This window comes from Anomaloglossus baeobatrachus, chromosome 4, assembly GCF_048569485.1.
Source record: "Anomaloglossus baeobatrachus isolate aAnoBae1 chromosome 4, aAnoBae1.hap1, whole genome shotgun sequence".
NCBI lineage: Eukaryota > Metazoa > Chordata > Amphibia > Anura > Aromobatidae > Anomaloglossus > Anomaloglossus baeobatrachus.
The window spans coordinates 418,643,667-418,670,227 of record NC_134356.1 but is presented as its reverse complement, the minus strand read 5'-3'; the positions used below and the strand labels follow the sequence as shown (position 1 = coordinate 418,670,227).

The window sequence follows — 26,561 nt, the reverse complement described above, 5'->3', positions numbered from 1 at the left end:
GTGTGAACGCCGTGCAACGTGCGCACGGATTTTGAATGATTCTCATAGACTTTGCTGGGGAAGCAGAATGCATGAATTTTGACAACGTGACGCTGCAGCTTAAGACACTGCAGAAACGCAAAAAACCCCGCAACGTGCGCATGAGACCTTTAAGCCGTTATACGGCCTCCTGAATGCTGCCTTTAAATATTACCACCATGGACAACTTTTAATTTTGCTCTTTGCTACAATGTTCTAGAAAATGGGCTTTCAAAAATGAAAAAAAATAAAACTCAACTATTGTGTTGTTTTTACAGAATTCATTTTATGATGAAAATGACTAGACAATGTGACACTCCTGTTACCATTACAGCAATCTCAAATTTAAATGCTTTTCTGTTTTTTTAAGTAGTGAAAAAAAATCTGAAAATTGTAAAAAACAAAACAAATCATTTTGTCACCTTTTACTTATGTCCATAAATTTTTATTTTTCCATCAATGGAATTGTATGAGGGCTTGATTTTTTGTATAGGTTATATTGGTACGATTTGGGTGCACATACTGTACAATGTTTTGATTACTTTTTATTCCATTTTCGGACAAATGTGCTGCTTCTGAAACATGGCGATTAAGTTTTTAATATTTTTTAAAACATTTTTACCTATGTACAATATCTAGATATTTATATATAGACTGTGTAAGGGATCACATAATCTAGCAGCCACTTGAGGTAGGAACAGGCTCGTTGTTTGATGCAAAATAGGTAGATTTATTATAATCCATAAATCTACAACATAAGAAAACTAAACGGCCTTTCTCCGGTATACAAATCAGGATACTGATAGAGATGAGCGAACCCGAACAGTAAAGTTTGATGCTCGTACCGAACATGGACTTTACAAAAACTCAAGTGTTCAAGTTTGGAGTTTGGGTGCTTTACGTATGCTAACCACTCGAGTGTGCATCGGTGTGCTTGGATACGCCTCGGTGCTTGGCCCAGTGAGAACCGCTTGGATTGCTTGAATGGCTCTCACTGGGGGTAAAATCAGCGTTATCAAATGTAGTGTGTATGAAAAAAAAATTATGAAAAAACCCTCCCTCTCCTATCAGTACTCTATTGATGTGGGTGGAAAGCCGAACTGCCCAATCAATGAGTTCTAAAGGGGTTCAGGTTAAGTCCAGGTCCCGATTTGAACTTTATCTAAAGTCTGGCTGAACCCGCCGAACCTAAAGTTTTACAGGTCCGCTCATCTTTAGATAAGGAAAACCAAAAAAAGCTTAATTATCCAGCTACCTCTTAACTCTTGGCAAGGAGTTGAAGGCTATGTGCCCACGGGACACTGTACCCACAGATTTTGCCGCGGAAAACCTGAGGATTTATCTGGATTTTCTAGATAAATCCGCAGGTTTTAGTAAGTACAGACACTCTCCATGTTATCCTATGGGACATGTCTGTGTCCATGCTGCGGTATGTGTGGCTGCTGAATATGCTGCGGATGTCCCGCAGCCACACATAACTGCATGCCAATTATTCCTGTTGAAATACCTGCGGAAATCCCGACCCTCCACTATGGAGATAGAGGCTGGGACTTCCGCAGGTAAGTCGCACAAATGTCCGCAGGTTTACCGCAACTATTTCGCTGGAATCCCACAGCTATGTATAGCTGCGGATTCCAGGGAGCTGCGGCGGGAAACCTGCGGATGTACCTGCGAATATATCCGCAGGTGCGAGCTCCCGTTGGCACATAGCCTAACTCTAAAAAATCGTTTAGCCTAACTCACAGACACCATTAACAAAGGTGTTTTCACCTCGACTCACAGACAGCCAAACGAAGCAGGTAAATTGCCTTTATAGCTCGGTCCAATTCCTGGAACTGGAGGTAAGTGAAATGCCAGACCCACCAAGCTCTAGTGGCCATTCCTAAAATTTCTATAAACTTTAATTTTCAGTCCTCTTATAGGGGAACTTGTAACAGTTTGATCACTTGTTGTGTTTGTACTACAATGCAATAGTATTGTATGAGATAGTAAAAATTATGGCACTGGCTGGTCTTTATTGAAAAACCAAGATGGCGAGGAGAGGCGTTGGTGTAAAGGGGGCTTTACACGCAGCGATATCGCTAGCGAGCGTACCCGCCCCCGTCGGTTGTGCATCACGGGCAAATCGCTGCCCGTGGCGCACAATATCGTTAGGAGCCTTGACACCGACTTACCTGCCTAGCGACGTCGCTGTGGCCGGCGAACTGCCTCCTTTCTATGGGGGAGGTTCGTGCGGCGTCACAGCGGCGTCACTAAACGGCCGCCCAATAGAAGCGGAGGGGCGGAGATGGGCGGCCGTAACATCCCGCCCACCTTCTTCCTTTCTCATTGCCGGTGACCGCAGGTAAGCTGTAGTTCGTCATTCCTGAGGTGTCACATGTGACGCCCTGGCCGGGCCAGGTAGTCACAAATTGGGCCCCTCATTACACCTGTCCCTCATAGGTAACATACAGCCAAACATTAAACCCTAGTCACCCCCCTCTGGGCTTGATGGACACACCAGGGGGCGGAACCAGGTGGTTTGAAGACGCCCTCCGAGGAGTTCAGACAGCCTGGGGTGGGAAAGTAGTCAGATAAGGTTGAGAGTTCAAGTTGGAGAGGTGTGTGGGCTGGAGCTGTGTGCATCTCCAGCAGAGGAGAAAAACCCAATTTGAGCAGGTGCCAGGGTAGGAGCCCTGATACCTTTGGCTAGGAAGCAGACGGTGGTCTCCATCTGCAGGAGGCGGGAAGATGGCTCGGTGGAACCGAGGTGGACCGTGACAGGGTTGTAGCCCGCCGGTACCGACCCGGGGAACCGACTCAGGAACCGGAGCACAAAGGGGGGTATTCAGACCCTGAAGCTAGGTGCAGAAGCTACTGGGGGCTAGCTAATTAACTGATTGCGGCCAGGACTAGAGGTCCTGTCCCACCCAAAGTCCCGACTCAAGGCAACAGCCCAACGAGGGGGATAAGTGGCCACCGCCACGGCTCAGAGATCCCACGAGCCAGCGTCTGCGGGCAAAGGGCTCCTTAGGCAACCACAAGCCGGAGTCGAACTCCTGAAGTTGCAAGCACAGGCAGTCCACTATTCAACACAGGTGCGGGAGAAAGACAGAGACCACCAGCCGGGTGGGGGACCAGACTGCAGATGGTTGCGGGCACCGACCACCATCACCTTGGTTTACCAGAGACTCGTGTGTTTACTAATAGTGAGTACAACAGCACCCTCCGGTCGCCCATCTCCCTGCACCGCCAAACACTCCCGACGGGTCCTGGGGCCACCATCCCTGCCCACGGAGGGGTTAACAACTTGCTGCCAAAAATCTCCCCCAGGTACCCCGTAACTGCAGCGGTGGTGTCCACCTTCACCACATCCCGTGGGTGACGTCACGAACTTAACACGACTCCGGCCGTACATCCACGTCCCCAAACCACAACTCCCCTTTCAGTTGAAGTGACCACGAGGCCCCCGGGTCCGGAGACCCTCGAGCCACCCGCTGAAGGTCCAGATCTGAGTGGCTCGGCTGCCAAGCACGGGGCAGTACACCTCAATTTCTGGTGTCACGAACAGGATACTTACCCATCCACTTACCTTGTGGATGTGCGCCTTGTAGTGAAGTCAGCGGTGATCCGTTGCGAAAAGTTTCAGAATTCGCCTTCTTGTCGCCATCTTGTTGGCGCGAAAGTTTCCGCCCAAGGTCTCCTTCCCCGAGAAAGGGCGCAAAGCTGAAGCCCCGCCCCCTGGGAACACGGCCGTAAATAAAAGCCGGAGGTCGCAAAGCGAAACTCACCAGCCGGCTAGAGAAGTGCCACGAAAAGACCAAGGGGGAAAAGCAGGAAGATGTCCGCACCGAACCCTGATGATGGAACGGCGCCAGCCGCTGGAGCGGTGGCGCCCACAGGTGCGCCTGATGATGGGAATGTGGCGGCGCTCGCTCCGATCGCAGGAGCGGGAGAGGCCGCGGCTCCGGCGGTCACCCAGGTAATGCCAATCTCCTTGCCCTCCGTGCCCGGTGCTGCCTGGTTACCCCAGTTCGATGGGAAGCCTGATGCCTTGCAGGTGTTCCGGAAGAAAATATGCACGATCCTCGATTTGTACGCCATGACCCGCACACAGCATGCAGCGGTAGTCCTAGGGCAGCTGACCGGCGCCGCCAAGCAGGAGGTGGAGACTTGGGCAGACACAGACTGAGCCTCGGTGACCGCCATTTTTGACAAGCTCCAGATCGCTTTTGAAACCCGCACAGAAGCGGAGTTGCGGATGCAGTTTTACCATTGTCGGCAGCGGCCGCAGGACAGTATCCGAGACTACGCCTTTCGGCTACAGACGGCCTTGCGTACGCTCAGGCGGGTGGACCCCATCAATGAGACTGACAGTAACAAGATGCTGGTAGAGCAGGGCTGGGGTCCGCCGAAGATCGCAAACAACTACGGCTGTGGTCACTGGAACACACCGACCTGAACTTTGCAGTTCTAAAAGACTGGGCCATCAAAGCCCTCCAAGCACCGGATGCTGGTGCTCCCGACCCGTCACCTTGGCCGGCTGACACCGCTCCCGTCTCAGTAGCAGCCCCCATGTTGGCCCTACCGGCCCCTGCCACAGCCATCGGAGCTCCGGAAGATCTGCTGTCGCAAGTTCAGCACCTGAATGATGACATCGCCAGGATCCTCGCCGCCCTACAGCTACAGATGAAAGTCAAGCCAGCGGAGAGGATACAGCTCGCCGACAGCCCGGAGGACGTCCCCTGGATGCAGCGGAGGAGGAACAATGATACCCGGTATGGACCACCTGTTTGCTACAAGTGTAACAAGACTGGGCACTACTCCAGACGGTGTCCGTTAAACGAGCAACCCCTGAGGCCAAGGGCCAATCCTCAGGAGTAGATCCTCAAGGCCCAGCTGACTGGCGGGATCGGTACGTTGGAGGTCGCCCCATCATCTCCCTGGAGGTGAACGGTATCCCGACTATGGCCCTTCTCGACACCGGATCACAGGTAACGACTATACCCTATACGTTGTACCAACGGAATTGGTCTGATAGCAAACTTGCCCCTCCGGACGATAGTTTAACAATCATTGCGGCCAATGGACTCCCTATGACCCAAGTGGGGTTCAAGGAAGTGACTTTGACCGTAGGGCGAACAGTGCTGAAACGTCAGGGGATGATTGTGGTACAGAATGATTCCAGTGACCATAACCCAAAAGTGGTCCTAGGGACCAACGTGATTGAGAACTGCATGGGGGAGGTGTTGAGCCTGTTGCAACAATTGTCTGCCACTGCGGGAGGGGGCCGGCAGAGGGCTCTGCAACGTGAGATCTGGGCCCTCCTGCAACGGCAACAGGTGAATATGACAGGTGGAGAGATCAGTGGTGTGCAAGTGATGGACGCAGCGCCTTTGGTGGTGCCGCCGCGGAGTGAGATGATGATTTGGTGCAGGGCAGCAGTAGGTCCCCAGGGACAGGATTACCTGGCAATGATGGAACCGCTGCCTTCGGAGCATTGGCCCACGGTGATGGCAGCCAGAGGGGTGATTGAAGTCAAGAAGGGGAGAGTGCACGTGAGAGAGATGAACTGCGGAGAGGAAGAGGTCAGGCTACCCCGCTACGCCACCATAGCCAAATTGTTCACTGTAGACGCAAACGCTATCCATGAAATAGCCGCCACGACCACCACACTGCATTCAGACAGCGACCCCCCACCCAAACAGTTAGGGGCACTTTGCACACTACGACATCGCAGGTGCGATGTCGGTGGGGTCAAATTGAAAGTGATGCACATCCGGCGTCGCAGGCGATATCGTAGTGTGTAAAGCCTTTTTGATACGATTAACGAGCGCAAAATCGTCGTAATCGTATCATCGGTGTAGAATCGGTCATTTCCATAATTTGGAAATGACCGATGTTACGATGTTGTTCCTCGTTCCAGCGGCACCACACATCGCTGTGTGTGAAGCCGCAGGAGCGAGGAACATCTCCTACCTGCATCCTGCGGCTCACGCCAGCTATGCGGAAGGAAGGAGGTGGGCGGGATGTTTACGTCCCGCTCATCTCCCTCCCTCCGCTTCTATTGGCCACCTGCCGTGTGACGTCGCTATGACGCCGCACGACCCCCCCTTAATAAGGAGGCGGGTCGCCGGCCAGAGCAACGTCGCAGGGCAGGTGAGTGCATGTGAAGCTGGCGTAGCGATAATGTTCGCTACGCCAGCTATCACAATGATATTGCAGCTGCGACAGGGGCGGGGACTATCGCGCTCGGCATCACAAGCATCCGCTTGCGATGTCGTAGTGTGCAAAGTGCCCCTAAGAGGAGTGGTGCCGGGATACATCCCTGCATCACAAAGAAGGGTTATATCGGGTAGTGTAAGAGTACGGGCAGGTTTTCAGCAAGCACCCGTTAGACTTTGGGAGAATTAAGGGGGTTCAGCACCATATCCCCACAGGTACACATCCACCCATTAAAGAGAGGTACAGACCGATCCCACCTGCACACTACCAATGTGCCAAAGATTTGTTGAGGAACATGAAAGAGGCAAGGGTCATCCAGGATAGTTGTAGTCCCTGGGCAGCTCTGTTGGTGCTGGTGAAGAAGAAGGATGGTACCATGAGAATGTGTGTGGATTACCGGAAGATTAATCAGATAATGCATAAGGATGCATACCCTCTCCCTCGCATTGAAGAGTCGCTGGCTGCGCTGAAGACTGCTAATTATTTCTCTACCCTTGACCTTACTAGTGGCTACTGGCAGGTGGCGGTTGCAAGAGAGGACCGCGAGAAGACTACGTTCACCACCCCGATGGGACTCTGCGAGTTCAACAGTATGCCGTTTGGGCTGTGCAACGCCCCGGGAACCTTCCAGAGGCTCATGGAATGTTGCTTGGGGCATCTCAACTTCGAGACTGTTCTGCTGTATCTGGACGATGTGATCATTTATTCCAAAACATATGAAGCTCACCTGGAGCACCTGGCAGAAGTGTTCGCGGCCCTCTCCAAGTATGGGATGAAGTTAAAGCCGTCTAAGTGCCACCTGTTAAAACCCAAAGTGCAGTACCTCGGGCATGTGGTGAGCGCAGAGGGCGTGGCCCCGGATCCCAAGAAAATCACCGCTATCCAGAGTTGGCCGCAACCTACCACAGTAAAAGAGGTGAGGCAGTTCCTGGGCCTGGTGGGCTACTACCGTCGCTTTGTCAAGGGATACACGAAGATGGCCGCGCCCATGCAAGACCTCCTCGTGGGACAGACCAAGAATGGCAGAGCTCCCGGACCCCCGTTTGTCTGGGGTGAGAAGCATGAGGAGTCCTTCCAGCAGCTGAAGTCGGCCTTGACGGGGGAAGAAATCTTGGCTTATCCCGACTATGGCCTCCCATTCATTCTTCACACTGACACCAGCAATGTGGGCTTAGATGCGGTCCTGTCCCAGATGCAAGATGGAAGGGGGAAGGTGATCGCCTATGCAAGCAGGAAGCTTCAGCCGACAGAGCAGAATCCCGAGAATTACAGCTCCTTTAAGCTGGAGTTCCTGGCCCTCGTCTGGGCGATAACGGAAACTTTTAAACATTACCTGGCGTCAGCGAAGTTTACTGCTTACACGGACATCAACCCGTTGACCCATTTGGACACGGCCAAACTTGGTGCCTTGGAGCAGCGATGGGTGGCCCGACTATCCAACTACGACTTCACCATTAAGTACAGGGCTGGCCGTAAGAACACCAACGCAGACACCCTGTATCTAATGCCACACCTGCCCGATGAAGTGATAGAGGAAGACGGTCTGGAGGAGGTCGAGCTGCCCACGTTTCATCAGCCAAACTATGAAAAACTCTGTGTTGGCCAGCAGCAAGCGTACCTTGACCCGATGCCTAGCCAGGGGTGGCAGGAAGCTCAGGATCAGGAGTCCACAGTCCAGCTCGTCAAAATGATGATTGCTCAAGGTGCTTCCAGGCTGGACACTACAGCCCCCTCTGAAGCTCAGCGGTTGTGCAAAGAGAGGGACCGCCTCTACCTACATCAAGGCAAGCTGTATAGGGGGTTGATTAACCCGAAAACACATGAAAAAGTTTGCCAGCTGGTGGTACCACAGTCATGTGTGCCCAAGGTCCTGCAGGCCTACCATGACGGCGCAGGGCACTTCGGCTGGAAGAAGCTGGAGATGCTGCTGAGGGAGCGCTTCTACTGGAGTGAGATGCGGGAGTCCGTGGAGGCCTGGTGCCGAGAGTGTGGTCCCTGTATGCTGAGAAGACGGGACGAAGCCAGTCAGAAGGCCCCGCTGCAGCCGATTGTCACCCAACAGCCATTGGAGTTGGTCACTCTGGCCCATGTCAAACTCACGCCTAGCCGGAGCGGATACACTTATGCTCTGACCATCGTAGACCACTACTCAAGATTCATGGTAGCTGTACCCGTCAAGGATTTAACAGGCCGCACCGCAGCCAGAGCCTTTTAGGCCTACTTCTGCCGGCCGCATGGCTATCCAGAGAAGGTGCTCACGGATCAGGGCCCGGCTTTTGAAGCGGAGGTGTTTCAGGAGTTCTGCAACCTGTATGGGTGCAAGAAGATCCGGACCATGGCCTACCATGCCCAGACTAACGGTATGTGTGAGAAGATGAACCATCTGGTCCTTAATCTCCTCAAGACACTGCTCCTGGAAGAGCGGAATTTGTGGCCCGAGAGGTTGCCTGACTTGGTGGAGATGTACAATAACATCCCCTGCAGCTCCACCAAGTGCACACCTGCGTACCTGATGAGAGCTCGGCCGGGACAGCTGCCAGTGGACCTAGAAGTGGACATAGAGGTGCCTGAAACTCCTCCCCCCACTGCCAACTGGGATGCCAAGCGACAAAAGCAGTACCGACAGATTCAGGAGTATGTGGAAAGGAATCTGCGTCAAAGCCGAGAGAGGCAGGAACAATGCTTCAACAAACGGGCTCAGGCTGCCCCTTTTGGACCCGGAGATGTGGTGCTGAAGCGTAAAAGGAGGATGCACAAGCTTGATGATCAGTGGGAGAGGACCCCTTATGTCATACAGCCTACCGGATGGGAGGACAAGAAGACCTATCTGATTAGTTGCGACCAGGGGAAGACCACGGCCATTGTTTCCAGGGACCACCTGAAGAGATGCCCAGGGACCCTGAAGCTGATGGACGAGGTTCTTGTCCCCACGTCGGGCGTAGAAAAGAAGAAAGAGGTGATCCACACAGTGATGGGTGATTTTCCAGCTGATTGGCCTATGCAGAATGGCGCGGTGATTGTTCCCGTTATAATGATCCCACAACCCGTGGAAGAAATAGAGCCAGAAAGGTCCATCAGCGAGCTACCAGAACGAGCGCCCAGTGATGCACCTAAACCACGCCACCACAGGTCTCTGCTAGCCATACCTGACACTCAAGAAGAGGGACCTGCCGTCCCCTCTCCTCCACCTGCCCCACATGAGAGTATTGGGGTCAGTAGGTACACACGCCCTAACTTCGGTCAGCCCCCACTCAGATACAGGGAGACCGCAATCTAAGGGTGTTGTATATTGATTGTGTAAATAGATGTGTGAATGAATGCAAATTAACCGAAATTCTCACCTAGATTCAGAGTGTTAAGTGGTAGCGGTTCCCGGCTACCTTTCTGCCCGTCCCCGTTGGGACCTTGTTGATGTTCCTGATGTTTTAAAGTTAAATAATGACATGGCTGAGAACTTGCAGGCCAATCCAAAAACTTTTGGGCATTGTAAATAGTCCCTGTCCACCCTTTTCACCGTCCTGTAGTCTCCGGAGAGGCTGGTTGGAGGAAGGGCCTGCGGTAGAGTAGGCCGAGGTCCCATCACCATGGAAACCGGTGATCAACCTCTGGGTGAGGGGTCCCCTGGACGTGGGGCCTCTGAGAGAGACTGCCGGGTAAGGAACCTATTACCCGGCCCATGTGGGCAACACCCGGACCCAAACCCGTTTCCTGGACTGGGGAAAAGGGGTGCTGACCTGGTTTATAGAGGCAGCATCAGGGCTAGGTTTGCTTGGGTGGGCAAAAGTGAAAAGGACCCGGTCCTGTCCCGTTCCCGGTTAATAAAAAATGTTTTTATTATGTAACGTTTAAGCAAACTGACTCCCATGATAGGGATGAAACAAAGCCTTCATGAATGTAAATATGTTAGTATAATTGTACATGGACACTACTCACTGCAGCACGTATACTTTTTTGCTGTGAGTATATTTTATAATACATTTTTGGGGGAGTTTTTATCTCCTCTTCTTGTTGCTATTTTTGATATTTATTAGTGTAGGGACCCGCAAGAGTGAGGATCCGTGATGAGGATTGTGGGCTTATGTACATTGGCCAATTTACAAACTAATACCTCACATATATTTTATATGTATTTTTTGCACTTTGATTATGCGGGGTGCAGCCGGGCCTCTTAATACGGCCGTGCATAGTGGAATTTCTGTCCCTTACGTGCTGCAGTGAGTAGTGTCCGAGTAACCCGCCTAATCTAATAGTAAGGGCGTGGTAATAGGTTGCTGGCTGGAAACCATGCGCATACAAGTGTGAACAGTGCCCTATGCGCGCCACTAGTGTGCAATTTACCTTGCACCTGTGAAGTGTCCATCATGTTGAGAGGCTTGTCTGCATCCTGTTTGTGCAATAGATGTGTTGGCCTGGGCTAACTGGACTGGTTGCCCTTTTTTGCTGTGAGTATATTTTATAATACATTTTTGGGGGAGTTTTTATCTCCTCTTCTTGTTGCTATTTTTGATATTTTTTAGTGTAGGGACCCGCAAGAGTGAGGATCCGTGATGAGAATTGTGGGCTTATGTACATTGGCCAATTTACAAACTAATACCTCACATATATTTTATATGTATTTTTTGCACTTTGATTATGCGGGGTGCAGCCGGGCCTCTTAATACGGCCGTGCATAGTGGAATTTCTGTCCCTTACGTGCTGCAGTGAGTAGTGTCCGGGTAACCCGCCTAATCTAATAGTAAGGGCGTGGTAATAGGTTGCTGGCTGGACACCATGCGCATACAAGTGTGAACAGTGCCCTATGCGCGTCACTAGTGTTCAATTTACCTTGCACCTGTGAAGTGTCCATCATGTTGAGAGGCTTGTCTGCATCCTGTTTGTGCAATAGATGTGTTGGCTTGGGCTAACTGGACTGGTTGCCCTTTTTTGCTGTGAGTATATGAGTATTTTCCAACGTTAACGGCCATTCGTTGGTGTCACACGCAACGACGACGCTAACGATGCCGGATGTGCGTCACAGACTCCGTGACCCCGGTGATATATCATAAGATACATCGTTGCGTGTAACGGGGCCTTGAGTCATTTAAATGCCATTGTCAGGGAATACTATTGCAGGCATCTGATTCTTATGTAGTAGGTTCAGCTTTAGAGCCCGCTCCATATACCCTCACCCAATATGTGATGTATATGTGGAGAAAATGTTGGGGAGGGATTAAAACTAATTAAGACGCACAAGTCCTCCTTTAAAACATTTAATGTCTCAATGTGTCCCAGAAAATATTATTATTATTATTTATTATTATAGCGCCATCAATTCCATGGCGCTTTACATGTGAAAGGGGTGTACATAATAGGGACAAGTACAATAATCATAAACAATACAAACAATACAAGACACAAACAGGTACAGGAGGATAGAGGTCCCTGCCCGCGAGGGCTCACAGTCTACATGGGATAGGTGAGGATACAGTAGGTGAGGGTAGAGCTGATAGTGCGGCGCTGTATCAGACTGAGGGTTATGGCAGGTTGTAAGCTTGTCGGAAGAGGTGGGACTTCAGGTTCCTTTTGAAGCTTGCCAGGGTAGGCGAGAGTCTGATGTGTTGTGGCAGAGCATTCCAGAGTATGGGGGAGGCACGGGAGAAATCTTGGATGCGATGGTGGGAAGAGGAGATGAGAGGGGAGTAGAGAAGGAGATCTTGTGAGGATCAAAGGTTACGTGCAGGTAAGTACCGGGAGACTAGGTCACAGATGTAGGGAGGAGACAGGTTGTGGATGGCTTTGTATGTCATGGTTAGTGTTTTGAACTGGAGTCGTTGGGCAATGAAGGGATTGGCAGAGAGGAGAGGTCGGGGAGTAGCGGGGGAACAGGTGGATTAGCCGGGCACCATAGTTTAGAATAGATTGTAGGGGTGCGAGACTGTTAGAAGGGAGGCGACAGAGCAGGAGGTTGCAATAATCCAGATGGGAGATAATAAGGGCATGTACTAGGGTTTTTGCAGCTTCTTGGGAAAGGAATGTATGAATCCGGGAAATATTTTTGAGTTGGAGGCGACAGGAGGTGAAAAGGGCTTGGATGTGTGGCTTGAAAGAGAGATCAGAGTCTAGGGTTACTCCCAGGCAGCGAGCGCGTGGCACTGGGGAAAGTGAGCAGCCATTGACATTGATGGATATGTCAGGTGGGAGGGTTGAGTGAGGAGGAGGAAAGACAATGAATTCTGTTTTGTCCATGTTCAGTTTTAGGAATCGAGCAGAGAAAAAGGATGAAATAGCAGACAGACATTGTGGGATTCTGGTTAGTAGGGAGCTGATGTCAGGTCCAGAGAGGTAGATCTGCGTATCATCAGCATAGAGATGATACTGAAAGCCATGGGACTCTATGAACTGTCCCAGGCCAAAATATCAATGTCCCCTTAGTGTCCTCTTAAAATGTAATGATGATCTCTCTAAGTGTTCACTCCAAAGGTAATAATGTTACCTTTGTACCACCCCCCACTTTAAAAAATAAAGTTTATACTCACGTAATGTAAGCAACTAAGCTCTCTTCTCCCGAAGCACACAGAGAAGGAATGGACAGGTGATGTAATGCAACGATGTTGAATCATAGCTCCCAACCATCATGGATTCAGTGGGACTGTCCTCACTTGAGGGATTGAACCCACTGTACCGGCAGGTTAGGGCTTTGTTTCAACTTCTTCTCACAATCTTCACTAGCTCCATAGCTCCCATTCCTCAGGGGCATTGCCAGCTCCGAGGTGCCATCTAGTCAGGGGTGGAGGTGGCATTTCTCTGCAAGTACATAAATTAAATAAACAATTCTCTTCTCCAACATCCCCAAGACTCAAATGCACTGCCTCTATGTTAGCAAGTAGCAGATCTAGCGATGCGCCACAGCCCACATTGAGGATGAAAGGAGAATTTGGTGTTCTTGAGCTGTAGTGCAAGCAGTGAACCCAGAAGCAGATTATACTGGTACATAGAGATACATCTGTACGTAGTACTGTATTTCCATTTCACTGTATTCTAGAGATGAAGAAATGTCAGTTCTTTTTGTTCCTATAAAATTATTTAAAAATAATAAAAAAAAACTATTTCTCTTTTGTTGTGAGGTTCTCTGTGACTTGAACCTACAACCTCTACAATTGCAATCAACAGTTAAAGCCATGAGCCACAGGCTCCCATGCTCTCCTTAGGAGAAATCTGTATACTTAAAGATACAGTACAGATTCTGTACATAACAGTATATATCTATGTCCTTGTATTCTAGAGGGAGAATAAAAGACATTTTTTTGTTCTTCCTATAAAATTACTAAATACCAATTACAATAATGACATTTTTTAATAAAATTATAAACATCACAAATCAGGAAACGAACTGAACAACTCAGCAATCAGATTATTTATGGTGATCGGTAAATGATGTAAAAAATGTTGTGATTGATTATAGTTCTCTACTAAATCCATAAAAATGTTTTATAAAAATGTAACACTGAGGCCATATTCAGACATAGCATACATGCTGCATTTTTCCTGCTGTTTTTTTCTGCAGGTGTCCACACCACATGACATAATCTCTGATTATTTCGTGTTTGCAGGGTTTATTTTTTGTGTTTTCCCCCTTATTTTGATGTGTTTTTGATGCAGTTGTGAATCCGAGTTTTTATACTTTTTTAATATTACAGAAAAGCTTTATTCTGACGTTAAAAATTCAACAGCGTTTTGTTTTTTTTTTACCTGCATTTTTTTCAGGCTCCACATAGAAGCTTATAAGAAAGAAGCATTGAAACTGCACAGTTCCGAACATCTTTAGACGCACCTAAAGGTGAAGATTTCATTAAATCACATCCACTTTGCTTGGACATTTAGGCCGTGTTCACACATAGTGTAAATGCTGCATTTTTTCTATTGCCTTCTTTACACAGAAAATCTGCTGCATTTAACTGTCCAAGCAAAGTGGATGTGATTTCATGAAATTTCTGCCCTCGGTGCATCTAAAGATGCCGCTGAACTTTGTGGTTTTGGTGTTTGTTTTTTTCTTTAGAGGCTTCTATGTGGAGCCTAAAAAAATGCATGGAAAAAACAGCAGTTACTTTCTAAGTACAGAATTAAGGTTTTCTGTACTATAAAAAACACAAAAAAATGTGGCTTCATATCTGCACCATAAACACATCAAATAAGTGGAAAAGCGCAAAAAAACTGCAGCAAGAATGCAATAAACAGAGATTGTTATGGCATAGTTTAATGTGGACACCTGCAAAATGTGAATGTAACCACTCGGATCCAGATGGCGCTACTCGTGGCTCTAGGGTCTCCGGACCCGGGGGCTAAAGGGTCACACCCGAATGAAGAAGGGGGTACTTACAGGGGAGATATAGTTCGTGACACCACCTGTTATGTGCGGTAATAGGGAGTACCGCCGCTGCTGTTGGGAGTACCCGGTGTGATGAAGTGGGGCAGCTAGATGACGTTACCTTCCACGGGTAGTGAAAGGCCCCGGGACTCTGGATGGTAGGGGACAGTGCAGGGGGAGCACAGACTCGCTGGTTGCAGGGGATAATCAGGTACTCACTCAGCAAGAAAGCAGACGCTGACAACGTAGTAAACCAAGTCTCTGGGTGCCACTGCCCTCTTGGGGAGCTCGTCCGGGTCCCATTCCCTGCTCTACTGCCTCGTGGTCCGTGGCCTGCCTCCTGGCACTGTATTTTAGAGTGTTCAGTTAGCCCGTCAGCTTGGAGCTTTCCGGGCCCCGCTCCCTGCTAAGAGTAGCAGAGGAGCTTGCTCTCAGGAGCTCACGCTTGGCATTTCAGTGGGCTGCTTTGCTTGGAAAGCCCTATCCCTCTCTATGATTCAGGGATTGGGGAGGATCAAATAATGCGGAATCCCAAAAAGGTAACAGAGTGGCTGGAAAAATAACAGACTGCAGACCTAATCCTGACACACAACTAACAGTAGCCGTGAGGCATGCCTACAATGACCTGTTACAAGTGAAAAGGTTTTGGTACCTTTTAGTTACAAGTGAAAAGGTTTTGGTACTTGAGATGTCTTGAAAGCTTGCTTTGTAGCATCACTTTATTTTATTTTAGTTAGCCATTAAAAGGTATCACAAGATTATAATTTTGTTCCTCTCACTGAGAACATTCAATAATTTTACAATGACCTGGACACCTCGACAAAGCCGGAGAACTAAATAATCTCACAGATAGAAATATAAGAAAGCTAATCTGCCTCGGAGTAGTCCCCAAAGATAGATAGATAGCCCCCCACATGTAAAGGTTACAGTGATATAGAAAAACACAATACAAAGCCAGAAAGGACAGATTTCAGCAAAGGTGAGGCCCAAACTATCTTTATAGAAAAGGATAGGAAAGAGCAACTGTCTGCTGCCGTAAAAGCCCTAATAAATACCAGCACTACTGATATGGAAAAATCCTGAGATTACTAAACCTCTCCCCCACTGTACCAGCACTCAGATGTTACTGGGATCCAAAAAACACTAATACAGATGAGGGACTGAATAATACCAAGCATGACAAAACACAAATCTTGCAGAATCATGGAGCTAGGTATACATACACTCCCAGCAGGGAATGATCCCATTCCACCACGGACTCCACACAGACAAATTAGGAATCATGCATAGTATCAAAGCAGAACAACAACAAAAGGTGGTAAACAAACAGCAGAGATACAAGACCACTTATCTGAGGGAAGTTATGGAAAAGAGCAGAGCTGGTTGCAGAATGTCCTTAACACACAGGAGCAATTGACCACCGGCAAGTAACAAGAGAAAGCTACTAAGTTAAATAGCCAAATCTGACCCTGATTGCCAGTCCTCTGCAGGTGTGTCACTTCCATTCCACACATCAACTGCACTGCCAGCACTGACCACAAGAGGGAGCTCCAAACTGGAAAACATATTCACAACACCCCTCATTGCGCTAGTGCCCCCGATCTCTGAGCTTTGTGGGAACAGTTCATATAGGCCCTGTCCTCCGCAGGTTAATTGCCGGGTTACTTTAAGCTTCTCCCTGACCTAGGGTCCATGTACCCTGACGTGCCTTTGGTCCCAGCCCGGCTATTGAACTGCGGCTGCTGGCTATCCTCCAAGACTAGCCAAGCACCCAGTCCCAATCTCTCGCGACCGGGTCTCCAACTCCTCCTGGTCCAGACCACCATCTTCGACCTAGTCTGCTTTGCCCCTGGGAGCTCCAACTCCCAGTTTCCTCGAGCTCCTCACTGCTCGAGGGCTACCACAGAACTTCCTCTCACTTTGCTCCCCTGGAGCTAACTGACTTGTCACCTTCCACCTCCCTGCCTTACCCCTAGGTGTGTGGCCCTATTCCAGCTTAAGCAGCCTACTGGTGTGCCTGACAGGTGTGATGCGAGGTGTAACTAGGATTTGTGGATGCTGGTGGAGGCAGTACCGCAAGATAGGGACCCAGAACCATGGGGGGTTGTGCCCTGCATGGGGGGTTGAACCCTGTGACGACCTGACTAGTCCAGGGCATCACATGAACACAGACTAAGACCTGTTTCACACGTCAGTGAAGAACACAGACATTTTTCATTGACGTGTAAAAAACGCATATGTCCCTCCGTGTGCTGTGATTCACGGCACACGTGGGTTGTCCATGTGCAATCCGTGATACATGATCCGTACTCCGTTATTGCATATGGACTTATACTCACCTGTCCCATTCCTACTGTCCGTGATGCTGATGTCTCCAGCTCTGCTGCATCCGGCCGTCGCAGTCTCTCATCTCTGCAGCTACTTCCGGGTCGGCTCTGGCTGCATTCATGAATATACAGGCCATAATGAGCTGGCCAGGAAGCTGCAGGGCGCAGAGGCTCCACAGAGCGTCGCTGGAGAAGGTGAGTTGTAAATGTTTTTTATTTTCAATGTATGTGTTTTTCTGGTACGTGTTTCACGGATCACACCATAATGTGGTCCGTGGGACATCAGTGATGCCAGAAAAAAACTGACTTGTCTCCGTGCAGAGCACACGGACATGCGTGTGCGCTGCACGGAGACACGGTCAGTGAAAAATCACTGATGTGTGCTCAGACCATTGATTATAATGGGTCTGCGTATGTTAGTGATTCTAGTAGGTATAAAAAAAAGCACATACGTACCAGAATCATTGACTGTAAGGCCTGTTTCACACGTCAGTGATTCTGGTACGTATGTGCTTTTTGTGGCCTTACAGACACAACAAAGCCAGATGTCATATAGTGAAGCTTACAACAAGATGAGCAAGTTCTGGCTGCTACGACTATAAATGAATGAACCAAAAATAAATCCATATGGTTCCAACTAGAGATGAGTATGATGCACAGATGACATTGCACTAGCTCTGGCTAATCAAAAACCACAAAAGGAACACTAGAAGGTAAGAGATTTGCGAGTCTTCCCTCCAGCCGCCAGGTACCACTGACGTGGATGCTGGACCAGAGTCCCGTGAATCAATCTACTCATCTCTAGTCCCAACCATCCTGAATGCAGCTGAACAGTCCCGGATTTGGGTCTTCGCCCTGCAGTCTCCAGTGTGTACTGAAAGTCTTTCACTGCCTCCTCCCACCTGATATAATTTCTCCTTCTTTCTGTTCAAAAGTTGGGATGGTATGGTTACAATGTTGGCTTCTTGTACGCCATAATCTCTGCTTGGCTTTACCACACAATCCAACAGCTCAAAGTGACAGTCCATGACCAGGCACTTGGTGTATGTCTCCTGCTTCTCTTCCTGATACCTCGAATTCTCGTTAGCTTACCATTGTTCCTCTCTGTCTCTGGACACGGTGTATATCAAATGCTGGAAAGTTATTGAGCAGCAAAGAAATAGCCAAGAAAGTAATTTTAGTACTACCTTGTACTAGCAAGCGTGATTAGTGGCAATTTCTGTGAGGTGAGATCTTGTAGTCCTTTATATTGCAATCATATAATTCCTGGCAACATCAAAACAAACGTACTGCACAGAACTGTGCAAAAATAACAAACAACTTATTCTAAGCTATGGTGGCATCAATGTGTTGTGAATTCAGACACATTAAATTCTTTTCTATACTTTTAGAATCTTGGAAAAACACTTTACAGTTTCATATGGAAATAAATATAAAGCTTTTATTGTTGTTGCTATTATTATTATTATAATATATATTCTTTTGGATATTTTGCTTACCTGTCTCACATATTAGGTCTCTTCACAACATCATACAAGTAAGCTACATAATATGAGGTTAGACACTGCTGAAAGACCATCTGTACCAAGCGGCAACAATGATAAAGATATGAATGTAGACCCAGTAAAACAAACTGATAATCAGCTAAATGAAGAAATACTCTTGGAACCTAAAAGAAACGAGGTGGAGCAGATAGTTGATCCAAAAATGAAAGATTTAGGGGAGATGCAAACTTTGAGGAGTTATATAAGGAACGGAGTAATAAAGAGGAAAAGAGAAGACCCAGAAGATACAGAAGACAAAACACTGACTAAAGAGAATAAAAAGGAGCCAAACGAAAAATATCAGGAACAGCAAAACAGGCCGAAGACCACATCAGATATGTATCAGGGGATGAGATCAGAGCTCACTCATCTCCATCAGCTGGTAAGCTTTGTGAATGGACTGCTGAATAAAATGAATAGTCAGTAAATTTATGTGAAATACAGAAGTTTACATTATATATTATTCATGTAGATCACTCTGCACTGTGACATTACTGTAACTATTCAGGCCTGTATGGATACTATGCTTCACTTTGCTACTTACAAAAGTGCTTGGATATCCATGATTTATTACCCTTTTACAGAGATATCACTATTTATAGTCCCTGCACTGTGACATTACTGTATTTATTAGATTATAGAAACAAAGGAAAACAAATGAAGCTGAAGAGCCCCATTAATTAATATACTTAATAGGTTTCTTATTCCATCTAAACTACAAACACATAAGAGATACCAGAGAAGCCTAAGGGCAAGCACGCACTTTGCGTTTCAGGTGCTTTTTAGGACCATTTTGAGAAGCACCTTTTTTATGCCAAAAGGCATGCGTTTTGATTTTCCAGCAAAGTCAATGGAAAATGGTGATTTTCAGACCGCACTTTGCGTTTCTAAACGCTGCTTTTAATTTGCATATTTTGTGGCAAAAACCATGCGTTCAAAGAAGCAGCATGTCAATTGTTCTTGCCATTTTGGCTGCGTTCTACACCCATTGAAATCAATGAGTTATAGAAAATCGCTGACAAAATGTTAAGCAGTGCGCTTGCATTGCATTATTATTGCGATCCACATCTTTTTTTTAACATAACAAAGGCAGGTCTTTCGTCTTTCTCTCTCTGTCGGTCAGTCTGTCGGTCGGTCTCTCTCTCTCTATGTCTCTATCTCTCTCTCTGTCCATGTCTGTCTCTCCCTCCCACCCCCTCTCTCATAGTCACCGATCCACGATCACTCGGCGCGGCGCTGTATGGCGTTCTCACTGTGGCGGCTTCTTCTCTTTTGAAATTGCCGGCCGCTCATTAATCCACCACGTATTCCCTGCTTTCTCCGCCCACCGGCGCCTATGATTGGTTGCAGTCAGACACGCCCCCACGCTGAGTGACAGCTGTCTCACTGCAACCAATCACAGCCGCCGATGGGCGTGTCTATATCAAGCAGTAAAATAAATAAATAAATAAATAAAAAAACCGACGTGCGGTCCCCCCCCATTTGGATACTAGGCAGGGTAAAGCCACACGGCTGAAGGCTGGTATTCTCAGGATGGAAGCTCCACATTATGGGGAGCTCCCCAGCTTAACAATATCAGCCAGCAGTCGCCCGGAATTGCCGCATGCATTAGATGCGACAGTCCCGGGACTTTACCGACTCATCCTGAATTGCCCTGGTGTGGTGGCAAACGGGGTAATAAGGAGTTAATGGCAGCAGCCCATAGCTGCCACTAAGTCCTAGGTTAATCATGGCAGGCGTCTCCCCGAGATACCTTCCATGATGAACCTGTAAGTTAGAGTAAATAAACACACACATCCAAAAAATCCTTTATTTGTAATGAAAGACAAAAAATACCCTCTTTCACCACTTTATTAACCCCTCAAAAACACCTCCAGGTCCGACGTTATCCACGCAAGGTCCCCCGACGCTTCCAGCTCTGCTACATCGGAAACTGACAGGAGCAGCGGTAGAACACCGCCACTCCTGTGAGCTCAATGCAGCAACTGAAATGAGTCGCGCGATCAGCTGTGCTGTCACTGAGGTTACTCGCAGCCACCGCTCTCCAGTGGACTGCAGCTGTGGCCGCGAGTAACCTGAGTGAAAGCACAGCTGATCGCGCGGCTCACTGCAGTCACTCAGGGGATTTGCGATCACAGGTGAGTCCTTCACGTGTGACCGCAAATCAAGCCGCGGCACACGCACAGAGCCGCTCGATCACAATGAAGTCGGGTGAAGTTCATCTGAGTTCATTCTGATCGCGCGGCACTGTCCACAGCCAGCCATGACAGTGACAGTGCGGTCCCACTCGGCTCTGCTGCAAGTCTATGGGGATGCTGCAGAGCCGAGTGGGTTCGTTCTGTGAAAAATGTGCGTTCTGGATGCTTTTCCCATTATGTCTATGGCAGAGAAAGCATCCAGAACGCATGAATTCTCACCAGGAATGTCCACACTTTGCGTCCTGCCGAATGCGTCTCAGAACGCAGCTTCTTCGGCTGCGTTCTGAGACGCACATGCAGTGACTTACACGCTGCAGAATAGAACGCAAAGTGCGGTCTCAGCCTAAGGGTGCTTTACACGCTGCGACATCGCTAGCGATTGCTAGCGATGTCGAGCGCGATAGCACCCACCCCCGTCATTCGTGCGACATTTGGTGCTCGCTGCCGTAGCGAACATTATCGTTACCGCAGCGTCGCACGCATATACCTTGTCAGCGACGTCGCTGTGACAGCCGAACAATCCCTCCTTCAAGGGGAAGGTGCGTTCGGCGTCATAGCGACGTCACTGCGGCGTCACTAAGCGGCCGGCCAATAGAAGCGGAGGGGCGGAGATGAGCAGGACGTAACATCCCGCCCACCTCCTTCCTTCCTCATTACCGGTGGACGGAGGTAAGGAGATGTTCGTTGTTCCTGCGGTGTCACACATAGCGATGTGTGATGCCGCAGGAACGACGAACAACATCGTACCTGTGGTAGCAGCGATATTAAGGAAAGGAGTGACGTGTCAACGATCACCGTTTTTGAACGATTTTGCGATCGTTGATCATCGCTCCTTGGTGTCACACGCTGCGATGTCGCTACCGGCGCCGGATGTGCGTCACTAACGATGTGACCCCGACGATATATCGGTAGCAATGTCGCAGCATGTAAAGCACCCTTTACTATAGTCAGCTGTGGCGCTTGTGCTTCCATTTCATATGAAAAAGATCCATATTCCACATGAATTAAATTTTATACATGTAGCATAACTATTTGCTATTTATTGTTAATGTAATGGGACATTAATGTCTGCTATTTGTCTTCATTGATTATAATAACTCTGGTCAGACATCACTGGGTGTATTATTTATGTTCTGATTATTATGTCTCTGGTGGGAAGCACTCCCATTTTTCATTAAATATTTATATATGAGCATATAATGAAGTGTGTGTCTTAATATAATCACCTACTGCCGCCTACTCTGATATCCATCCTCTTCTCAGTGACGTCACTGCTCTTCAGACTATCCAGCTCACTCTTTGTGAATCGATAGTCTCTTGTACAATCTAAAGGGTGCTTTACATGTTGCGACATCGCTAGCGATTGCTAGTGATGTCGAGCACGATAGCACCCGCCCCCGTCGTACGTGCGACATTTGGTGATCACTGCCGTAGCAAAAATTATCGCTACGGCAGCGTCACACGCACATACCTGTGCAGCGACATCGCTGTGACCGCCGAACAATCCCTCCTTCAAGGGGAGGAGGTTCGGCGTCATAGCGACGTCACTGCGGCGTCACTAAGCGGCCGCCCAATAGAAGCGGAGGGGCGGAGATGAGTGGGACATAACATCCCACCCACCTTCTTCCTTCCGCATTGACGGTGGATGCAGGTAAGGAGATGTTTGTCGTTCCTGCGGTGTCACACATAGCGATGTGTGGTGCCGCAGGAACGACAAACAACATCATACCTGCAGCAGCAACGATATTAAGGAAATGAGCGACGTGTCAACGATCACCGTTTTTGGACGATTTTGCGATCGTTGATCGTCGCTCCTTGGTGTGACATGCTGCGATGTCGCTACCGGCGCTGGATGTGCGTCACTAACAACGTGACCCCGACGATATATCGGTAGCGATGTGGCAGCGTGTAAAGCACCCTTAAGTCTATGGGCATTTTTCTTGCAAAAAATAACTCTTTTTAGCAATATTGTTGATTTTCCTTGGTGGCACCAGCCTTTAAACAGGGAGCCAGACTTTATTCTTGAATATGGGCATTTTTCTGATGCTTCATAGGCTTACACTGTAAAAGTGATTTCTGGGTCACGCAAAGCGCAGTGTCACCAGTGAAGTCTGAAAAGTGGTGACGTCACTGAGAAGAGGAGCAGAACGGCGCTGGATTCTGGAGAATGCAGCAGTAGGCAGTTGTGTAACTAGAGTCCAATGGGCCCTGGTGCAAAATTTTTACTTGTGTCCCCACCTACATGTTGGTCAGATGTGTGAGCCTTTGTAGTGTTCTAAATCCTTTAAAAAAATATGTGCATGAAATCTTCTAACAACCTCATCATGTATGCTCATCTTCAAAATAATTTGTTACTTTTAGCTAGTAATTAGAGATGAGTGAGTGAATGAATTAGTATTTCTCCGGCCCAGCGGACACAGCAGTATTTTGTGGCCGCTGGACGGGAATGCTGAGAAGAAACTGCTGGCCTCCGCGGAGTCTCTTCTGACTTGTAGGCCTAGCATAATGTCATAGTTGCCACTTGACGCACACATGGTGTTGCGCCGGGTTTACTAATCAGCAGAGGCACTGTCGATGCCAGAGAGCAGGAGGCAATTTGCAGGGCTCCTGTGGCCATGGAATACTGCTGTGTTCACTGGTTCTGCAAATCGCTTTGCTCTTCTTTACTAGTAATGTATCCACCTAATATTCAGTATATGCTTAATGTCGTACAGAGACAAGATCCTTGGTTGAAGTTCTGGGAGGCGACCAATCAGACTTTAGCAGTAGCTGCAGTGACTACCACGCAGACTAGCACCTTTTTTGGTCACATGGCTCAAGTGCCTGCAAATGGCGTTTTGGTGAGAAACGAGGTGTGTATTATGATTGCACAAAGGAGATATGTATTGTAAGAGTAAGACACATTCTGTCATGTTTAGAGACAGCAAAATAAAGGAGGACCCTATAGCAATACGTTTTCAATTTTTGAAACAGTGAAAGTCTTGTAAGATAACATAATTATTCCTGCTGATCTGTGACAAACACAGATAAGGTATTGATAAATCATGGCACATAATACAACATGGCAAACTAATAATGTCATACAAACTAAAATTAAACAGCTAAGCTGAGTTGGATATTAAGTGCAGTAATGAATTGGACATGATTAGTGATGAGTGAGCGTGCTCGTAACTGGATCGAGCATGTGACTTTGAAAATGCTCCAGTTTCCCATTGACTTCCAATATACTTGGTACTCGAGTCGCGTTGGCGCAATCTGATGCCCATGATTAGTTATTATATAATTACAAAGTGGTGATACACATCAGTTACAATATACAATAGAGGGGAGCTCACATTTCACTTACCCAACCTGATGGTAACATTATTCTATACAAGACATCACCTTGTAACCATTTAACGCCTCCCAAACATTTATGATTACTTATACTTTTTTAATGTCATCATTTTCATAATTTATAGATAAAATACATTTTCTATCTACTTAATAGAAGCAGCTGTTAAGTCCTCTTCGTACCTTTGAAGATCCACAAGTGAAATCATCCACGCTGCAGAGTATCTCAGAGACAGGTCTCGGGACAAAGAAGCAGGTGACCATATTTGATTTAAATTTAGAAAATAGAAATAATCATATTAATGACCTGAACCCTTGCAATAATACTACATTTCAAGCATAAACTTTGTTTTCACTCTGGAGAAAAGCAACCGGTAAATATGATGCACCATTTTTTAATTCGATGGTTTTATTTATCAGGTCATAAAACAAATCTTATCCTTTGAACATCATAAAATTAGGTAAATACAACCTCAGATGAACAACATATGTCAATTTATACAGTATCATTTTTACTTAACAAACACTATGTCAAAATGAAGAAGCAGTTTGTGAAAAACTAAGTACACCCCATGAATCAATAGTGTGTAGAACAACTTTTAGTTGGAATAACATGAAGTAATTGTTTTCTGTATAACCATCAGTCGCTCACAATGTTTTGGATGAATTTGGACCCACTCTACAAAATTTCTTAAATTGGTTGTCCACTACTTTTACATTGATGGCATATCCTTAGGATAGGTCATCAATAGAGATGTGTGAACCTACATTACAGCTCAAAAGTTTGTCACCCAGACAATTTTGTCTTTTCCATGAAAAATCATACTTTTATTTATCAAATGAGTTGCATAATGAATAGAAAATATAGTCCTGACATTGACTTGGTTATAAATAATGATTTTTACTTGAAATAATAATTTTCTCCTTCAAACGTTACTTTCATCACAGAATGCTCCTTTGCAGCAATTCCAGCTTTGCAGACCTTTGGCATTCTAGCTGTTAATTTGCTGCGGTAATCTGGAGATATTTCACCCCATGCTTCCAGAAGACCCTCCCACAAGTTGGATTGGCTTGGTGGACACTTTTTGCGTACCATACGATCAAGCTGCTCCCACAACAGCTCAATAGGGTTGAGATCTGGTGACTGGGCTGGCCACTTATTACAGATAGAATACCAGCTGCCTGCTTCTTCCCTAAATAGTTCATGCATAATTTGGAGGTGTGCTTTGGGTCATTGTCCTTCCTGTTGTAGGATGAAATTGGCTCCAATCAAGCACTGTCCACAGGGTATGGCATGGCGTTGCAAAAGGGAGTGATAGCCTTCCTTATTCAAAATCCCTTTACCTTATACAAATCTCCCACTTTACCAGCACCAAAGCAACCCCAGACCATCACATTACCTCCACCATGCTTGACAGATGGCGTCAGGCACTCTTGCAGCATCATTTCCGTTGTTCTGCGCCTCAGAAATGTTCTTCTGTGTGATCCAGACACCTCAAACTTTGATTTGTGTGTCCATAACAATTTTTTCCAAACTTCCTCTGTCCAATGTCTGTGTTCTTTTGCCCATATTAATCTTTTCCTTTTATTAGCCAGTCTCAGATATGGCTTTTTCTTTGCCACTCTGCCCTGAAGGCTAGCCTCCCGGAGTTCCCTTTTCACTGTAGACGTTGACATTGCCGTTTTGCGGGTACTATTTAATGAAGCTGCTACTGGAGGACCTGTGAGGCATCGATTTCTCAAACTAGAGACTCTAATGTACTTGTCTTGTTGCTCAGTTGTGCAGTGGGGGCTCCCACTTCTCTTTCTACTCTGGTTAGAGCCTGTTTGTGTTCTCCTCTGAAGGGAGTAGTACACACCGTTGTAGGAAATCTCCAGTTTCTTGGCAATTTCTCACATAGACTATCCTTCATTTCTAAGAACAAAAATAGACTGTTGAGTTTCATATGAAAGTTCTCTTTTTCTGGCCATTTTGAGAGTTTCATGGAACCAACAAATGTAATGCTCCAGATTCCCAACTAGCTCAAAGGAAGGTCTGTTTTATAGCTTCTCTAATCAGCAAAACGGTTTTCAGCTGTGCTAACATACTTGTACAACGGTTTTCAAGGGATTTCTAAATATCCATTAGCCTTCTAACACAGTTAGCAAACACAATGTATCATTAGAAGACTGGAGTGGTGGTTGTTGGAAATGGGCCTCTATACACCTATGTAGTTATTGCATTAAAAACCAGACGTTTTAAACTAGAATAGTCATTTACCACATTAACAATGTTTAGAGTGTATTTCTGTTTAATTCAATGTTAGCTTCATTGAAAAAAAAGTGCTTTTCTTTCAAAATTAAGAAAATATCTAAGTGACCCTAAACTTTTGAACTGTAGTGTATTTGGTTCGCATTCGCCAATTTCAGATTTAGTACGAGCCTTGGCCAGTTCATTCGGGCTCACCAAACACTTTGCTCAAAAGTCGGCAATGTTCCGTAAGTGTTCATTTACAGAAAACCCACTGTCGGCCGCATCACAACCATGTCAAGTATTGGCATGACTGTGATCGGCCGGGAAATCACTGTAAAAAAAAAATCTAGCAAAAGGGTT

At 47.2% G+C, this 26,561-nt stretch overlaps 1 protein-coding gene across 1 annotated transcript in view; it reads left to right on the top strand.

Annotated features, from left to right (window-relative positions):
• The window catches only part of LOC142301592 (uncharacterized), a 118,884-nt gene that overhangs the window by 50,448 nt on the left and 41,875 nt on the right, over positions 1-26,561 (top strand). The window contains exons 14-16 of the mRNA XM_075342619.1: positions 18,409-18,819; positions 23,350-23,487; positions 24,126-24,224. Of these exons, the coding sequence (XP_075198734.1) occupies positions 18,409-18,819; positions 23,350-23,487; positions 24,126-24,224 (648 nt within the window). The remainder of the gene's footprint in view (positions 1-18,408; positions 18,820-23,349; positions 23,488-24,125; positions 24,225-26,561) is intronic.